At 43.2% G+C, this 18,884-nt stretch overlaps 1 protein-coding gene across 1 annotated transcript; it reads right to left on the bottom strand.

The window, feature by feature from the left end:
• Positions 1–13,203: 13,203 nt before the first annotated feature.
• Positions 13,204–16,871, bottom strand: LOC4342914 (E3 ubiquitin-protein ligase AIRP2). Its single transcript, XM_015789779.3, has 5 exons — positions 16,623–16,871; positions 14,520–14,682; positions 14,195–14,261; positions 13,882–14,113; positions 13,204–13,599 (listed from the first exon to the last, which is right to left on the bottom strand). Exons 1-5 carry the CDS (start codon positions 16,709–16,711, stop codon positions 13,389–13,391), a joined length of 762 nt encoding a protein of 253 aa, XP_015645265.1. The 5' UTR covers positions 16,712–16,871; the 3' UTR covers positions 13,204–13,388.
• Between the last annotated feature and the right edge of the window lie 2,013 nt (positions 16,872–18,884).

Raw genomic sequence — 18,884 nt, 5'->3', positions numbered from 1 at the left:
CTCTCCTTCTCTCTCCAAGCGCCGGCCGCCGCTCCAGCCGCGCCGTTCGTCGTCGTCCATCGTCGCATTTGGTCGCCACTGCCGCCGTTTGGTTCGCAAGAAGGAGAAGAAGCCCGGCAGCCATCTCCCCGAAGCCGAAGACCCCGGGAAGCCCGTCGTCGCCTTGAAGGCCGAGTTCGCCGCCTCGGTTTGATCTCCAGCCGAGCCTCCTCGTTGTTGCGGTCGTCGCCGGTTCACCCCGAGGCCGTCGTCGGCATCGCAACACCAAGCCGAAGCCCGTACACTATTCCTTTGAGCATGTTGATCCTATATTTAAATTATCTATTTATTTCAACTGTGCATTTATTTTCGAATGTCACCGGGTAGCGTGAACCTGTTCCTTTGTTATGGCCAATTTGCATTGATTACCCTATTTCTTAATTACCTCGGGTTATAATTTGACTAGTTGGATTTATATATTGGTTCAACTAGATGTATTAGATATAATTGCTTAGCCATGCTTAGAAACATTAGTATACCATTGGGATAACTAATGTTTCACTGTTACTTAATGATGTACATGGTAAAGGTAGCTCACGATGGCTAATCGTGATTGGTTAATTAATTAATTGCCAACTAAAACTTGATAATGGTAGGTTGTGAGCACATGGTTTTGATAGTCGTGCTCATGACAATTAAGGACTGGTTCACGAGTTTCGGTTGTGAAACATTAACCGTGCCAACCACAAGCTAGTATGGGCAACGGCTTTACCTTTTGTATAGCATGGTTCATTGCGGGGCAACCACTGCGAAGTGGCGGAAATAAGCCCACGGAGGTCGCTGGGGAGTCCATGCCTTGTTTTATAAGGGGGTGATTATGATCCAGAAATGGTGCGCTGTGGTGGATTGTGTTGTGCGAAGGGCACTGTCACAGCTCCTTTCCGAGGTACCGTGGTGGTATTGAGGCGCACGGTGACATGTTGTGGGGCTGTGTCTTGTGGGTACAGTGGTACACCTCTGGCCAGAGTAAAACTATTCGAATAGCCATGCCCGCGGTTATGGGCGGGTCTAACAATGTCTTTCGTGATTAGTCTCACACTTCTCACCATAATAAATGATGCTATAATTGGTAATAATTTGATTAGCTCCTGGTTTGGAATGGTACATTCCTGGTTTGGAGATAGATCTGTACAGCCGAGTATAGTTGTTCAGGATGGTTGGGTCTGTGCAGCATGGGTGTGCTGTTCAGCGTTGATTAATATTGATGATTAATTACTCTACTGTTTTATAATTCTTAACTGTTTGCTAAATGCTACTTTTGCAAATAAGCTCTATATTATGCCTTCCTTTGGTATCCTTATGCACTTGCTTATTTGCTGTGTGGCTTGCTGAGTATGTCATATGCTCACCTTGCAATAATCAATCAAACCTCAGTTGAAGACAAGTTGCGAAGGAGAAGACGTTTGGCTTATACCCCAGTTGAGCTGCCTGTGGGAGTGGAGCCGGAGCTTCGCTAGACCGTAATTCCGCTGTTGTTTTCTCTATTCTTTTGTAAGTATGTAACATTGTATTATTGATGAATCTGTATATTAAATTGTCAGTTTGTGTACCTCGGCTGATTCCTGGACGAGGATTTTATGCACAAATGAGTTTGGAAATTACTAGTTAATTTCTAGGCATGACACATGTCAACCTCAACCAAGATAGGCGTTCGACGAACGTCGAACATCCTGTCAGCATACTAAGTTGTGTGTGAGTGAAGTGAAATAAGTTGTGTGAGTGAAATATGTCGAGCTCAAAGTTGTGTGTGAGTGAAGTGAGGGAGAGGAGATCTATTTATAGGCTCCAAATATGACGGTTACATATATGGGAATTGTCCTAAATGCCATCCAAACGTCATTGGGATGAAATCAAGAGCGTACACGTGGATGAGTTCGGCCAAACCTAAAAACCTTCCTCCCGGCCAAATTGGCAAATTGAGAAACAGTTGGCGCCAAATTGGCAACTGACAGCAAATTTCATCCTGGATGATATTCATGAGCAACAGTTGGCGTTCAAACCTCCGTAATTTACTATGTCACAGTTGTCGCAGGGGTCGGGCTTATCGGCTCGTGTTTGTGCTTAAGATACTGTTGTAATCGCTCCCCTAGCTAAAACTATATTTTCAACTCTTCTAATATAATCGGCAAGCCTCTTGCCACGCTTCCACTTAAAAAAAATCCTGTCAGCGTTGTCGAAGGTTGCTAATGATGGCAAGCTCTACTATGAAGTGTTGGGATACGCGTAGGCTACGATAGCATAAATCAAAATTTTCTATTGCATAAACCAGGAACCATGCAAGTATTAGATCATAGATCGTTACCACTCGACGCGCTGCGCAGCGGAAGAAGACGCTGAGAAGTCGAAGGAACTATCGCGAAGTAGCACGCGTCGATGTAGAGGAAGTAGTCGATCGCACCGGCTCGACCTTCTCCTCCTCGTGCGTTCTCCTCGTCGTACTCCCACGCCGATCAACACTGCAAACCAGCGGCGCCTCTACGGGATCCACACGTACAGGGACGGAACGCCACGCACAGATGTGCTAGCACCCGCGCGCGGCTAGGGTTTTGCTCGGGGAGGGAAGTGACGGCTAGGGTTTCTCACGTGATACAATTCCTCCGCCGGTCACACCCCTCACGAATATATAGGATCCATCACTCGGGCCTCCAAGGCCCGTAGGACTCTTATTCGGATCCCTATCCGAATTAAGCTCATATTGGATCTCCATCCAATCCCCTTATTCCAGCCCATTAAGCGTGCGACCCTGTAGGTTCATTGTTTAGTGTTCGTACTAAGTGCTCTAATACTAGGACTCTGGATAAAGAAGGAAGTTCCTGCGCAAGTATTTGAGTAGTAATTAATAACTTAGGCGTTGTGTCTAGATAAGAGATTACCTTTGTTTGTTGTGTATCCCACGGAGTTGTCAGAGGCAGACGGCAGGTAGTGATAGCCCTGAATCCCGTCCCAGTAACCCTCCATGTTCGGGTACATCATAGAGCTATAGCCGGAACCACGCTGGCAGACCAGCAAGGATTAGTGCCCGAAGCAACAGATAGAAAATTACATTTACTTAGCTTAGATAATTAAAGCACATATAAATTCCTCTCTAACCTAGCTAGCCTACCCATAGTTGTTGTCCTTGGATCGTCTTAGCCTTCGGTAGATTACACACGTTCCCTGAGTTCGATATCCTTTTGGAGTCACCCGAAGGTGAAGTGCTACAGTGGTATTCCATGCGCTTGCGGATTTATCTGCAGGCGTAAGAAATACCATGAAGCATTTATGGCACCGTTGCCGGGGAACGTTTGCTAATTTATCCGAGTCTAGGTCATCCTCGTATCTTTATTTTTATTTCTTCATCTTTTATTTCTTTCCTTGATGGAACAACCCACAATTCAAAACATTTCTACTCCTCGGGCTAATCTTTGTGAGCCATCGTGTTCTTCAAAACCAATCCTTTCGGATGGCTACGAAATTGGTCCTGGTTTTGTAGCCATGATTCGAGAGCAAACCTTCTCTGGTAGTATTGGTGAAAACCTGTACCTCGAACTTCGGGACTTTGAGCTAGTGTGTTCATGCCTATCCATTGTAGGCATGACACATGAAACTCGAAAGTGGAAGTTGTTTCATTTTTCTCTTAGAGATGAAGCGAAGCAATGGTACACTCTGTCTGTCAAGAAATTCCTCAGTGAATGGAAGGAGCTTAAGTGCATGTTTTGCCTTACTTTCTTTTCATTAACCCGTGTGATTAATGTTCGATTAGGCATCCTTTCTTTCCGACAGAACGAGAAGGAATCACTTAGTGCAGCCTGGGCCAAGTACTCACTGTTAACTCAGTCTGGCCCAGACTTGTCTTTACCCGGTCATGTGTTGTTGTTTTGTAGCATTCATGTTATTCCTTTTTGATGGCCCAATGGACCTAACAAGGGAATCAGAAATGGCAGCTCTGGATGAATCTTTTTACTACTAGTGAAGATCGGTTGGGAGCGAGGGGGTATATATATGGAACTAGGATGTAAATAATCAGAAACTTAAGAGAAAAAACAGTCAAAAAAAATTAGGAAAGGTAGCATCTCTTAGAGTAGGTGGTTAATGAATAAGTTAAAAAAAAGTAGTCACTTCAGAAATTAAATGACCACCTTTTCTACCATAAAATCTAAATCAAGAGCATCTCGTTTTAGTCGTAACCAGCGATGGGGCATCACATGACTGGAAGAATCTACTTAATTATAGTATTAGTCCATCAAGCAAGTAGAAAATACATTCCTACCACTTATATTTTGAATAAAATTTTCTCTTAAATTACTTATCCGATCTACGATCCAATTACACCGTTGTGTTTGTAGCAATTTAATCTTTATAACAAGATCTTACATGATTATATTTTTATGAAAAAAATCCAAATTACTTTTATAATATATCTAAATTACTTTTATTTTTCTTTAAATTACTTCTTAGACGTAAAAAAGTAAATTCAATAAAACCTAAAAGTAATTTACATATATTATAGAAGCAACTTAAAAAAAAGAAAGTAATTTGTCACGACAATAAAAGTAAATCTATTGTGGGGTAAAAACTTAAGTTCATCTAGAAATTAAATTTTATCAACATATTATAGAACTAACCAATAAAGTAAATTGTTCATTTTATGTCCAAAAAGTAATTTATATATATGATAAAAGTAAATTACGTATATAATAAAAGTAATTTACAACATATATATACCTTTTCATCAAAATATAAGCATGCAAGATCTTGTTATAAAGATTTAATTACAAAGAATACAATGGTATAATCTGACTGTAGATTGGATATGTAATTTGAAAGAAAAGTTTATTTGAAGTTTAGCTATTAGGACTATCTTTCTTTGTTGTTGCATGCTTGCATACTCCCCACGTGAGAAAAAAATGAATGTTAATTAGACATGTTTACTTTCGGAAAGCGCACTCAGTTGAATAGGGTACTAGTTATGAAAATAATTGGGACAGTAGTTTAGACTATCATGAGACCACATGCTGTGTAGTGGCGTCCTTTTTCTATTTATTAGTCAACTAGTTTATTATTTGTCAATCATCCAAATAACAAAATAAACTATCACTAGTACTTATACAATCCACAGCCATATTTGTAATTTATGTAGCTAATTGTACATGCCATGATATATCACATATTATCTATAATGCCAACCTTTCTGAGACAGCCTTGAGGGTGGCAGATGACAAGTGGGCTAAGGGATTTTTTTTCCTTTGCTGACTGGATTATCATGTTGGCGGCACGTGAGTAAGCTAGAGTCAAAATCGTGAAAAACATTGCTTAGCGGGATTATTTGTCATGTATGAATAGTTAAGGTGTAGAATATCAGGTATTCAAGTTCATGGGGATAATTTGGTTGACCATGGTAGTTCAGGGGTAATTCGGATTTTTTTTTTAGATTTGCAAAGGTTAGTGATTTGACATATAAGAAAAAAAGATGACTGATGAATAGCAAAACTGATTTAATCAGGTACCTTATTGTGATTGATAATGTATGGTCCATATCAGCTTGGGAAGCTATACTATCAAGACTGCTGGATAACAAGTGCAGCGGCAGAATCATTGTCACCACTAGGATAGAGCATGTTGCCAGGGCGTGCAGCTCAGCTAGCCTTGAGGAAGACTACTACATCCATCGAATTAAGCCCCTCCAATTCGAAGATGCCAAGAAATTGTTCATTAATGCAGTATTTGGCCCTAAACAAGATTGCCCACAGCATTTGGTAGAAACAATGCACAAGATATTAACAAGATGCACTGGACTACCGTTGGCTATTGTCTGTATTGGCAGACTTTTGGCAGGCTACAGGTCACCGGACGGCATAGAGGTGTGGATGAGGGTTTCCAACTCAATTGGCTCTCAGATGGAGAATAACCCTACCCTCGAGGGGATGAGATAGATCATAACACTCAACTACAACCACCCACCTCATCATCTTAGGGCTTGCATGATGTATCTGAGCATTTTCCTTGAAGATTATGATATTGGCAAGAATAGACTGTTGTACAGATGGATTGCCGAGGGCTTAGTTTCTGAGCAACGAGGGCTGACACTCATCGAAGTTGCAGAAGCCTACTTTGATGACCTGGTGAGCAGGCATATGATTCAACCACCCTGTGTCGAACCCTATGGCAAGGAGCCAAAGTGTCGAGTACACGACATGATGCTTGATATTACTGTGTCGAAGGCCTTAGAATCCAACTTTGTCAGGTTGGTAGGAAACCAATGCCAAGGTACTAATTCATATGGCAGTGTTCGTCGTTTGTCCATCCACAGTGATGACCAAGGGTATGGCATCGACAATACAAAATTGAGTCACATCCGGTCATTGACCACTTTTCGCCCCAGTGGTCATCGAAGGCTATTGGATAAACTATCCGAGTTCACCCTACTGAGGGTGCTCGACCTACAAGATTGTGAGGATTTGCATAACTAGCATATGAAGCATGTTTGTCGATTATTCGTACTCAAATTCCTAGGCTTGAATGGAACAGATATAACAGAATTGCCTAGCCAGATAAACAAGCTACATCATTTGTACACTCTATGGTTATATGAAACATTGCTTAACAAGGTCCCGGAATCCTTGGTCGATCTAGAGAAACTTGAGCGCGTAGGTTTCACAAATAGACATGACCCAACAATACTTCTGAGGCTACCCCGTCACATTAGGAAAATGAAGGTCTTACAACAGATATATAGTTTCGAACTCCGTAAGGATGACGTTCAACTTGCTAGAGAGATCGGTGACCTTGTACAGTTGCAAGTTCTCGGTGTCATCCTCAGTTGCTCCAATTGCTCCAATGAGCAGGTTCTCATCGAGCTCGCCAAATCCATAGGAAGGTCTCCACGAGTTGTTTATGGATGGCATGCGTTTTCAGGCAAACAACATGAATTTTCTCCTTGAGCTCCCCTCGCCACCAAAGTTTCTCCGGGTACTCTACATCCGTGGCACTATCAACAAAATTCCAGGCTGGGTTCAGTCACTCACTCACCTCGTCCTGATAGAGTTAGTTGTTCTTGATTACTAGTGAGGGTATGCCACGAGTTTTCGGGTTTGAGAAAGGAGCCATGCCAAAGCTCGAAACCTTAGTTATAAATTTCCATGGCAAAGAAAGTATTCTTGATGGTGTCGAGCACTTGAAGAGACTTAAAGGAGGTGAGGCTCCATGATTGGAAGAATTACAATGGCCCACATAGTGTAGTGGACCAGCTGAAGGCTAAGAGCAAAAGTCGTCACAGGTCGGATCAGTTCAAAATTATAGTGACACACAGTGATCTAATGTCCAAATTGTAATCATGTATGTTTGGCTTTTTATTATTTTCCAATTTACACTCCTGATCTGTTTGATATAACTCCAGATCTCATATCCACATTGGATTAGAAGCTTGTATGTTAAATTATACTAGTGTTTAAAATTTTATATTTCATCTAAAATAGAAACAAAAATAATTTATGAAAATGTTATCAATATCGAGCGTAGCGCTCAAACTAAGTAGTAGCGTGCCTCTTACCGAACCCCCCACCATCGTACTGACGTAATTCTTTTACTGCTAATTCATCCTGCCACCTAGCGTTTCATCTAGTCCGCATCCAAGACACATTAATTTTTTTTACTATCCAACATACCCCTATTTATACTTTCTTTTTACCATGCCGTAAGCAACCGCTAAGCACTTTCCCCTCCGCTCCCCCGGTTTTTCTAGATCAGGAGCAGCACCAGGCGAGGACGATCATCGGCGGCGTGGTGTTCAGGTGTTGTGCTTCGGTCGGCAATGCTGCGTAGCAAGGTGCATTCCACGGGAGGTGAGGGGCAGTGTCCTTGCTGGAAGAAGCAAAGCGTCCTCAGGCAAGATCCCCGGCGTCTCCTCGAGGACGGCGATGCACTGCCTTGCCGCTCCTCTGTGCCGTCCTGGAAACCAACGATGAAGCAGCAACAGCACCAAGGGTCATTCCAACACTGGCGAGGATACCATCTCCCTCATGTGGCGACCGTTGCCTACATCTGCTTCCTCCCCATGGTCGGAGCTCCGCCTTCTCTCAGGGTAACAGCGCAGCCACCCACCTGATCCGACACCTTCCGAGGTCAGAGCGGTCGGGTCTTACTCTACCACGGCCAAAAACGGGCAGATCCGAGCTGCTCTTGCAGTCGTGGGTGTGAGGAACTAGCGATGACGGGGGAGGTGCACCCACGGTGGAGGTCGCCATCCCCGCGCGGCTGCCGTGCAGTTCTTATGGTGAGTGTATCGAGCGGATCACGACAGCGACCGGCAGAAGGAGTCGCCGGATATGGACCGATGCGGCGGCATGCAAGCTTTTGGAACCACCACGCGGCGATTCCGAGCGGAAACCAGCGACTATCAGGCTGTTGCAGTCCATGAGTGCTGTTCGGAGAGGCGAAGTGGCATTTCATCCTTGGCAGATTCTTCCACCAGCACTACCTCGTTGCGGATCTGCTGTCCCGGCTGCTAGTCTAGGCGGCCTTGTTCATCGCGTCCCCTGTTGCTCTGCCGGTGCCCCATGCCCCCATCCCAGCCCGCTTATCCTTCGACGCTTCCTCTAGTTTCATCTCACTGGTGTTTGTCCGGCCTGAATTCTAGACCTAGCAGCCAGTTTTAATTTTCTTTTTTTTCCTTTTCTATCGAATGGTTGCGTCTATAATGTTTTCTTTATACTGTTTGTGTATTCCGTGTAAAAAGTTGTCAGTTGTGGAGCCAAATCAAAATGGCTAATGGAACTAAATGTATTACTAAAATATAAAAATGACTTGTTAGTAAAATAATTACTAACATTTCATTTGTCGGAATTACAGTTTAACAAAAAGATGTAAGTAGAGGCATGAGTAATTATGGGTTTAGTAAAAGAATTACTACAAGTCGAAAGTAGATGTGGAACGACAACATAATAATCAGGAGAATAAACTTTTTTTTTGACACCAGGAGAATAAACTTTTTACTTAACAATAAGCGTGCTTTTCACCTGATATAATCGCAGTGTAATTTACTTACTGGGCTTGAACGAGTAACGGGTACATGCCAAAAAGCAGGGTAATTGTTTTACTAGGCTGGAACAGAGAAGACTTGAGGGATAATATTTTTATTGTTCCTATTTTTACTAGGCCAGAACAGAGAACGGTTGCGGGGTAATTTTTTAGTGGGTCAAAACTTGTGGTGTAAATTTTTTACTGGGCCGGAACAGAGAAGGGTGGAATGTGCGGGATGGAAAAAAGAAAAAAGAAAACACGGGGTGGCAGGAAACAGAAAATGTGGATGAGGTGGGAAAGAACGGAAAACGTGGGGGTTGAGTGCTCTCAGAGGCGCTCGCTTTTCTAATCAAAGCGTTGCGCGTTTATTAGCGTGACCGTAATTATTGATCCATATTTAGATTTGTGGAGTCCGAAATATCAGCTTATTGGATGACTTCGTCTGCTAAGGGCAGTATCAACCCACAGTGTCTATAAGTAGTAGTGTCTGTGGTGCCATGTCAATAAGACATCACAATAGAAACTACACTCCACAACCCATAGTTTCTTAAAATAGGTCATTGATAAATACATCTATTATGAAGACATTATTCTCTCCCAATGCAAAATTTGATAGTGTCTAGTGCGTAGGTTCTCGTGTTGAAGCTATGTCTTGTATGAGACCCAGTTTCTTCCTCTTTTCACTCTCTCTCCTAATTAATATAATGCTATATAAGTTAAAAGACCTACATGGTAATATAGTTAATGTCATAGACACCATCCTAATTAAAATCGCATTGCCATTCTGTTTCGGCTGCTCGAGGCAAAGTCCACGCTGGAGCGTGTCCACGTTGTGCGGCATGAACTGGATTCCATGGCCGTGATGGAGTATGTTTTGATACCGTAAATAGTGAAATTGTTGTGCAGTTTTGGCAGCACAACCTCTGTCGTCCTCTGTTCTTGCTCTGTTTCGACCTCTGTTTTTTATCTTGAGCTCAGGCGTTTGTCCATGGTGTTCGCGTGTGCTCACCAATTGGACATGATGACATGATCCATGCGATGTTAGGTTGTACTCGCTCCGTCTTAAAAAAATCGATCTAGGAGAGGATGTGGTATTTTCTAGTAATTGTCTAGATTCTTTGTACTTACTAGTGTCTTATCCACTCATAGGTTGGTTTTTTTCTGACAGAGTAAGTTTCCAAAGTTACCATTGTATTCTATATAAAGAATAGGTTTTTTGGGTTATATTGGTTAAGTTATAACGGTCTTCTATGTAATAAATTAATAATAAAAAAAATTGTTTCGTTGTACAAATAAAACTAGACATGAAGCCTTCTTAAATTATCAAAATCAGTTTTTTTTTTCCTGAGCGGTTTGGACGATGGTTTCGTCCTACATGGTACTTACGTGACCCTAGAGGCGAGAGAAAAAAACCTAGTGAGCCTCACATTTCAGTGATGGTAGAAAAAATTAAAACATTATTTAGGACCCACATGTGAGGGGTACTTCGTCACACCAACCCTCTCTTTGTCCCCTTCCAGGCGCTTCTTATATCCACAGTAAGGCGGCACAAACAAGGTCCCCGCGTGGCAGCAGAGCTCAGAGCTCAACCTCTCGTGTGGTGGCAGCAATGCATAAAAAGCTGGTCACCGTGTCTCTTTGAGTGCCCACTTATTTAGAAAATAGAACTATAAGGAAACGAACGAACAATCTTTTAATCATAACCAGTTCAGATACGCCAGATCCTTATTTGCTTGGCCTCTTGTCCCGTGTTGAGAGCATTCTAATCTTTTTTATGGTTACAAATGCGGTATTCTCAGTAGGTAGGTGTATGTGTAGGGGTTACTCATATTTTCTCAAAAATGCTTTCTGACGGATGTCCGAAGACTTCAAAATATCGGACGCACTCATTCTTATCCAAACACACAGCAACCTTCTCCACCGCACATTACTTCCTTTATCTCTTTCTTCTATCTTACTCCATCTCTCTCCTCAAAGCTTCACCCTCTCATACTAGCTCTCTCTCCTAGTTACCTCCTCATTCACCATGGTGGCCTTCTCCGTCGTCGTCGGCGGCCTTCCCCGTCGCCGTCGGCGGCCACACAGCAGCGGCGATGGGAGGCAGGGTGACGTGGGATAGGAAGAGGCGCTGGACCTCGCTGGAAGCCACACAGCGGCCTCCCCATCGTTGTCGGTGGCCATACGGCGGCCGTGAGGGTGATGGAGGAGGAGGCTGTCGAGCAGGGCAGCCTTGCCCCTGCTCCCATGCCGGTGATGGCCAACGCGGCAGGCACCATCGCGCCGGGGACGTGGGCCGTGTCCGTCGCCGTCTCGCTCCTTGCCTCGTTGTCGTCTACACCATCACCTCACCTCGCTTGTCTCCCTGTGCCGGTCGCTTGATTCCGTTGGCCGGAATTTTGTTGCACTTTATTCTATTAATTTGTTTCTTTCCATTTTGATTCATTGTTGCATACATCAATTCTTGGTGTTGCAATCAGGATGTTTGACTATTTATTTGATTGAAACAATTTTGCTCAAGCACTGAAACATTTTTTCTCTGCCAGTAAAACTTTTTGATTCATTGTTACATACATCGATTTTTTGTGTTTCAATTAGTACGTTTGACTATTGATTTGGTTGAAACAATTTTGCTCAAGCACTGAAACAATTTTATCTGCTAGTGAAACATTTGGAACATTTTTATTGAAACAATTTTTACTAGGAGATAAAACATGTGAAACATCCCTCAACAACATGGTGCAACACCGTCCAATGATTTCCACGAGATCGGACGTCCGATCCCTAGTAGCCTCCAAATTTTCTACAATCATAGTACTGAAATTTTTACATTTTTGTCCTTTTTGAAAACTTATTTTACAAACAGATCCCTAGAAAAACTTAAACCAGGAATGGTCCCTTTTGGGGCGCCAGAGTGGCTGGCGCCGTGCCCGTGCCACCGTGGCAATAGGGCCGACGTGTAAGGGTGACGTGGCAAAAGAGGGCACCAACCACACTGGCGCCGCCCCCCTAGCACGGCGCCAGGAAGGCTGGCGCTGCCCTCCCCCGGCCTCCTCGGCCTTCTGCCTCGGGCAAGAGGTTGGCGCCGCACCCCCTAGTACGGCGCCAGGGTGGCTGGGGCCGCCCCCTGCCCCCCTCGCCCCCCCCCCTCAGCCTTCTGCCTCGGGCGAGTGGATTTGAGGTAGAGAGGTGAGGAGGAGAGAGAGGATGAAGAACAGCAGCTTGCTGCTCGGGCTAGGACTTGGGCGAAAATGGGAGTGGGGAGGAGAAAGGTGGTAGGGCCTACGGGGTTTAAGGTCGCGGCCCACAGAGGAGGGGCGCGGCAGCCATGCTGGCGCCGTCATATGCGGGGCGGCGCCAGGGTGGCTGGCGCTCCCCTTCTGCCCAGTCAGCATCGCCACGACAGCCATAGTGCCACGGTGGCACGGGCGCAGCGCCATTGTGGCTGGCGCCGCCATGTTGGGGGACGGCGCAGCCACTCTGGCGGCCCAAAAAGGATCATTCCCGGTTTAAGTTTTTCCAGGGGTCTTTTTGTAAAATAAGTTTTCAAAAAAGACCAAAATGTAAAAATTTCAAAATCATAGTAGCCCTAAACTCTATTCGAATAACTATCTTGAGCAACTAACCTGATCAGATAAATGATCCCCGGTCAGTACATGCCGACTAAGTTAGGTCCGACCTCGTTATTCCTTTGGTCCGAGCAGCAGTTGGGTGCAGTTGGCAACATGTATGAAAACGGCTCGGAAACCACCTCTACAGTTCCGTTTCTTTTTTTTTTTCTGAATCAGAATCGAATGGAAACAAAACAGAGTACTATCCAGTTTTTCAACCCTGATATGAAAACAAAATCGAATACTATCCAATATGAAAACGGAGCTAATTCGGTACTGGATATTTATCGAAATATAAAACCCCCTCAAACTGAACTTCTCAACTCAACAAATCAGTGCACCGCATTGTTATTTTCATTTATAACTGTGGGTCATCGTAGTTAGGATTGGATTTCTTTTAGGAGGATGGAGAGAGTAGTTGTTAAGAGAGAATAATTATGTGTTCCAAGCAGGCCTTTAGGTTGGCCAGTCTAGCATGGTTTTATCAAGTAACTCGATGCATTGATATGTACATACAGATACTGCAAAGTGTCCATCATAACAAAGAGACCATGAGCAATACAATGAACTTCACCTGCAGATTTTATTTACAGTTGCTTTAGAAGTGTTATGCAGCTACACTAAAGTAAAAGGTGTTTTGTCAGAGGTGGAAAGACCATCCTTCTAAGCTCTAACAAAGAAAAATCTACAAATGGCTTTCTCCGCTTTCATAATTTCACACACACAACTTGTGGTGTTTCCAGATTAGAGTAGGTAATCATAGTAGAAGAAGAAAATATTATCTGGAAGTATAAGAGGCAAACTATCAATATAACTGTAGAAATGCCTCACATTTTCTCTTTCTAGAGTTACAGGATCAACCACATCATTGTAATTTGTGAGCACCCACAGGTCTCTTGAGCGAATTCGTTTAAGGCTTCCTCGGCAGAAAGGGCAAGACTCTGATCTTCTATACCTACAAGAAGAACAAACCAAAATTAAGTCAACCTGTATGACAACAAAGATATCAACAGAAGCCAGAGATATGTCTATGTATACAATACATACATATACATACATACATACATACATACATACATACATACATACATACATACATACATACATACATACATACATACATACATACATCCTTTGACTGCATAGTTCAGAAAAGAAAGGCTCAGAATATGTATCCAAATTGCAAGCAGGTTGCTACTGTCAATAAGTGCAATTAAGTTGTGAAAATACTATTTACCAGTCCCTGTAGCATTTTATGCACATTGCATGACTGCAATTAGGCAGAACCATCTTGGTGCATGTCTCCATGCAAATCCCACATTCATCCTCCCTTTCCACATCCTTGTTACAAAGCTTCCTCCAATCTTCGAGCCGCTTCCTACTCACTATGTCTTTACATCGCCCTTTCCCTTTCAGGTCCCTCTCAATCAAACTACCCTCAAGCTGTTGAAGGATAGGGTAGATGATCGCTGGAAGGCAGAGATTGTTTAAGGCTATGATTCCAAATTAGACTTTTACGAATTACATATTACATGAATGTTACAGATTACCATAGAATTCTCTAAGGCTTGCACGCCTTTCATACGTTGATACTGAGCTATCTCCATCTGCATAAACCTGTACATACAAACAATTAGACATATGATATATGAAACCAAACCTCTTATACAACTGCAAGTCATAAAACATAGAGGGGCTATTTGGCTGCGATTTTTATGGCTGCAGCATCCTCTGTGTCTAGTGTGTGTGGCTGAGCGCACAGCCATGGCTACTAATGACAGCTGCAGCCACAAAAATGACAGCTGAACAAGCCCATAAATGCAAGCAACCATACTTTCTTGTACAAAGATACATACATCCATACTTCAGTGGTACCTTGCAAATGAGAATGTGAAAAAGGCCTAGATAACTGGGAAGAGCATAACAGCAGCCACAATCCAGCCACTGGATGAGGTAAAGAAAGAATGGCGCCAGTGAGCTGCACGACAACCTCATCTGCACACATGCTCCACCATAGTTCCTCTGGATAGCATTAGCCCTGAAATTTGGAAACAAGTCATAAATCAACAACGACCAACCCATTATCATTAGGATTAATTGGATCCATGCCATTACATAACTACCGATTTGGAAAAGTACCATTACTATTCATGAAACCTGTTACATGCCATTGCAATTTTCTAAAATTCAAACCATGTCATTGCCGCTGGGTTTTCTGCTACCATCACCGCTACCGTCAAGGTCAGGTCCACTCGTCAGGCCCTTCTTCAACCTCCAGCCACTGCGTCCTCTCTCCCCATTAAAACCCTAGTGTGGCACCTCCTCCAATTCAACTCTCTCGGCCATTCTCGTTCCGAATTGACGGAGGGGAATTACTCCCTCACTTCCTCTGCCATTCCCACACAAATCCCCCTTCAATAGGACCCCGAATCATCACCAACTATCACGCCTTAACTCGTCATCTCCATGGCCAGACATCGAGTTCCTGCCAGCCATTCTACCTCCCGGCTGCATCTCCAACGTGTTCCAGCAGCAGCAGTAGCAACAGCGCAGCACAATGAATCAATCCCTGCTCCTCGCTCATCCCAACAACCCGAACCCATTGAACCACACATGCACATCACCACATGAACAGCATGAGCAGTGAGGAATCCGCCTCACCTCCCGGACTGATACCAATCGAACAGCAGCAACAGTGTCGGCGCGCGAGAGCCATGGCGCTACTACTAATGCAGTAATGCAGCGGCAGCAACGACCATCCAATCCACACGTAGCGCCTCAATCAGATCGAAACCGGCAAACCATCCACCCGACAAGCAGATCGACACACCAACCAGATCCATCCAGCCACACAATGCGCCTGCCGAGTGGCGGCACTCTACGCTCGCAAGTCGCGGCAACAGAGCAAGAGCGATGTGTGCGTGTGCGAGCGCAAGAGCAAGTCAACGAGGAGATGGTGGAAGTTCCTGTCACGCCCTGACGATAACCCGCCGGTATCAACTCCCGACGATGGCTGGAGATTGAAGACGGGCATGACATTGACAGTAGACACGATGGAAGATGATATTAATAGAAAACCCGATGGCAATGGCATGGTTCGGATTTTAGAAAATTGCAATGGCATGTAGCAGGTTTCACGAATAGTAGTGGTATTTTCTCAAATGGACAATTTTGTAATGGCACGGATCCAATTAACTCTTATCATTAATCCAACACAAAAATGTCACGAAATGGATAAATGAACACATTCGCAAAGAAAAATTCGTGATAGTAAGTTGTAGATGTATAGTTTGTTTTTGACCTATTACACTCAGTCCCCACCTCAAAACTTGTTACTACCACTAAACAGTAGCAAGAGGCGGCCCTTATCATAGTAAATGATTGACAATTGAAGTTATTGATGAGTAATTTCTGGACTCCAGGTTGACTTATCATCCTAGGACACAGAAGAAATTTCCACTTTTTTTGGCCAGGAAGCAAAAAATCAATTTGCTATAATAGGGTTCTTCACAACTAAACTGATTCGTGAACACACTACAATTGCTCTAATCCATTACTCTCACAACACAGCACCACACTGAGAGCTCACTTCAACCACAGGGTAATAGGGTATATGCTTGTAGAGGCAAAGAACCTAGCAAGGGCCAGTTCAAAATCAACAGTAACCCTCAACACGAATTTCGGACGGCGCAGTCCCACGACTTACCTGGGTGAACTTCCCGAATTACCCTCCCGCCCAACGAAGATTCCCGCAGGAATCGCGCGAAACCGCCGCGCCCCCCCCCCCCCCCCTGAAACGCCGTACTCTCCAATCTTGCGTTCTTGAATTACTGCGGTTTCCGAAATCGGGGGGGACTTCTCCATCACAACAGTTTCGTTTCCTCCGAATTCACCACGAGCGCCCGCTCATCCTAATCCCCCACCCAAACCCAGCAGAAATCGTGCGGAAACAACACACGGGGGAGAGAGAGCGCTCACATGGTGTTGGCATGGTGGATGTCGGCCTCCAGTGCCTTGAGGGGCCCTCTCAGCGGGAGCTGCCGCCCCAGCTCGGACCTCTCCGGCATCCGCCGCCTCCGACGAACTCGATTCTTGGGGCCTCGAGCCGAGCTCCTCCTCTTCTTCCAGTCCCCCCCAAGTGAAGAGGGAGAAAGCTCTGGAGCCTTAATGGCGCGAGGGGGAGGAGAGAGAAAGGAAAGGAATGGAATGGAATGGAATGGGGGAAGTGGAGAAGGGGGAAGACGAAGGAAGGAGGGAAGAAGCTTGTGGAGACGGAAAGGCCGATGGAGTAGGGGGGGAGACCTTTTTGGATTACACGACCAAATCTTTTCTTTAAAGCCTAGATTATGTGCTAAACCGAATACTAGGTCCATCGTGGCGATTAAATTAAAGCCTTTTTTTAAAAAAGGAGGTGAACCCAAGAATTTTTTTTTTATTAAAAGATTTGACGCTTCTCGAAGTTCAGTTGTAAAGTCTCAGTGCTAGATAAAGGAAAAAAGGGAGGTCTACGGTCGTTAAATTGTTTGGTTAGTCTTGGTAATAATAACCAATATAAAATACTAGAAAAGGCGTTTAATTTTTTTATTAAACTAGTAGAGTGGTACTCCCTCCGTACTCGTAAAGGAAACTCGTTTTGGACAACGACACGGTCTCCAAAACACAACTTTGACTTTTTGTTTATATAAAAATATTTATTGAAAAGTGATATATGTATAATTTTATGAAAGTATTTTTTAAGACAGATCTATTTATATAATTTTTACATTTTCAAACTCAACAACTTGAGAGTTATTCATGATTTATATTCCCAAGGTTTGAGTTAAACATTGTCCTAAACGACGTCCTTTACGAGTACGGAGGGAGTATGCGCTAGCACCCTACAAAATTATATATATATTTTACACATTATTTTAAAAAGAAATTATTAATTATCTTGTAACCTTTAATATTAAAAAATTAAACCTTATTATCATCAAATTTCATATTTTATGGTCCTTAAGCAGTCACACGAGCTCTTGCCCATTTATTTTTGCGTGGACCACCACGGCTTCAATTCAACCCCCGTATAGTCTTAGAGTTTATTGTCTTGTCAAGTTCCATTTACATAACTTTTAGAAATTTCGTCAACCACAACTACCCTACTTCTTTATGCTTGACCCCCTCCTTCCTCTTTGCTGGTGGGATTTTAAAAATCGAAAATTTGATTGTCGTGTGCATTCCTTCTTTTTTACTTTCTAGAAGTCCTGTCGACCGCCGTGACCGCGATTGACCATACTGCTTTACAGTCTACCAGTCGCCGCTCCTCATTACCATCATTGGGATTTTGAAAATCTAATCTAATCGTCATTGAGGTTATGTTAGTTTTCAAGATGTGCCATCAATTGTTGCCACACTAAACCTTTACAGCCCGCTCTCTTTATTGTTATTTGCCAGCTCTTAGCTCGCTCTCCCATGGCAACTATCATCTTCCCTACCCCTTAGTCGTCCATTCCCTTGTTCACCTGCCCAGCCACGTCTCATCTTTATTATGGTTGGTACATTATAAAATCGTACCTTATTATTGTTGGAGTTCCTTTTTATAATTCTCAGACACCATCCCCGCCACTTTACTCATTTGTTGCTCTTTGTCTCACTCCCTCATAGCACACCACCCTCTGTTTTGTCGCCTCTCCACTCGTCAACCCACGCCATCTATTTTCTTTATTTTTATTGGTGCCTAACAAAACCAAAACTTTCAATTGTCGGGATTACGCTAGAAGTCCCACCAGTTGTTGCCGCCACTGCATCCCTTGCGGTGAAATTTTGTAGATTGTATTTTGCTATGTATTCTTCTTTGATATGGAGTCTTCCCTTTTTAATTTATTTATTATATTTTTACTTTGAATGTTTATGATTGTTTAAGTATTTTGGAATTCGTAACAAAAACTTTCAATTTATTTTGGAATTTGTTTTTTTAAGTTTTAATTAATCTCGTGTTGGGTTCTACATGCCATTTTCTTTCGTATTTCCATTTATTAATTATATTTTCCTCACTTTTTGTGACATTTTAATGTTTATTTGGTCTAGTGTTGAAATCCATTATCAGAATAAATTTTATTTTACTCTGAATTTTGATTGATCTTACTTTTCAGATATTTAAAGATTAATTGTATTGCTACAGATTCTTCTTGGTATGCAGCCTTCACTTATTTATTTTTTTTATGTTTTTCATTCGAGTTGTTATGATTTTTTAGTTTATTT

This window comes from Oryza sativa, chromosome 7 (genome assembly GCF_034140825.1).
Source record: "Oryza sativa Japonica Group chromosome 7, ASM3414082v1".
NCBI classification, from domain to species: Eukaryota; Viridiplantae; Streptophyta; class Magnoliopsida; order Poales; family Poaceae; genus Oryza; species Oryza sativa.
The sequence above is the reverse complement of the archived record's forward strand: the minus strand, read 5'-3'. Positions and strand labels throughout refer to the sequence as shown.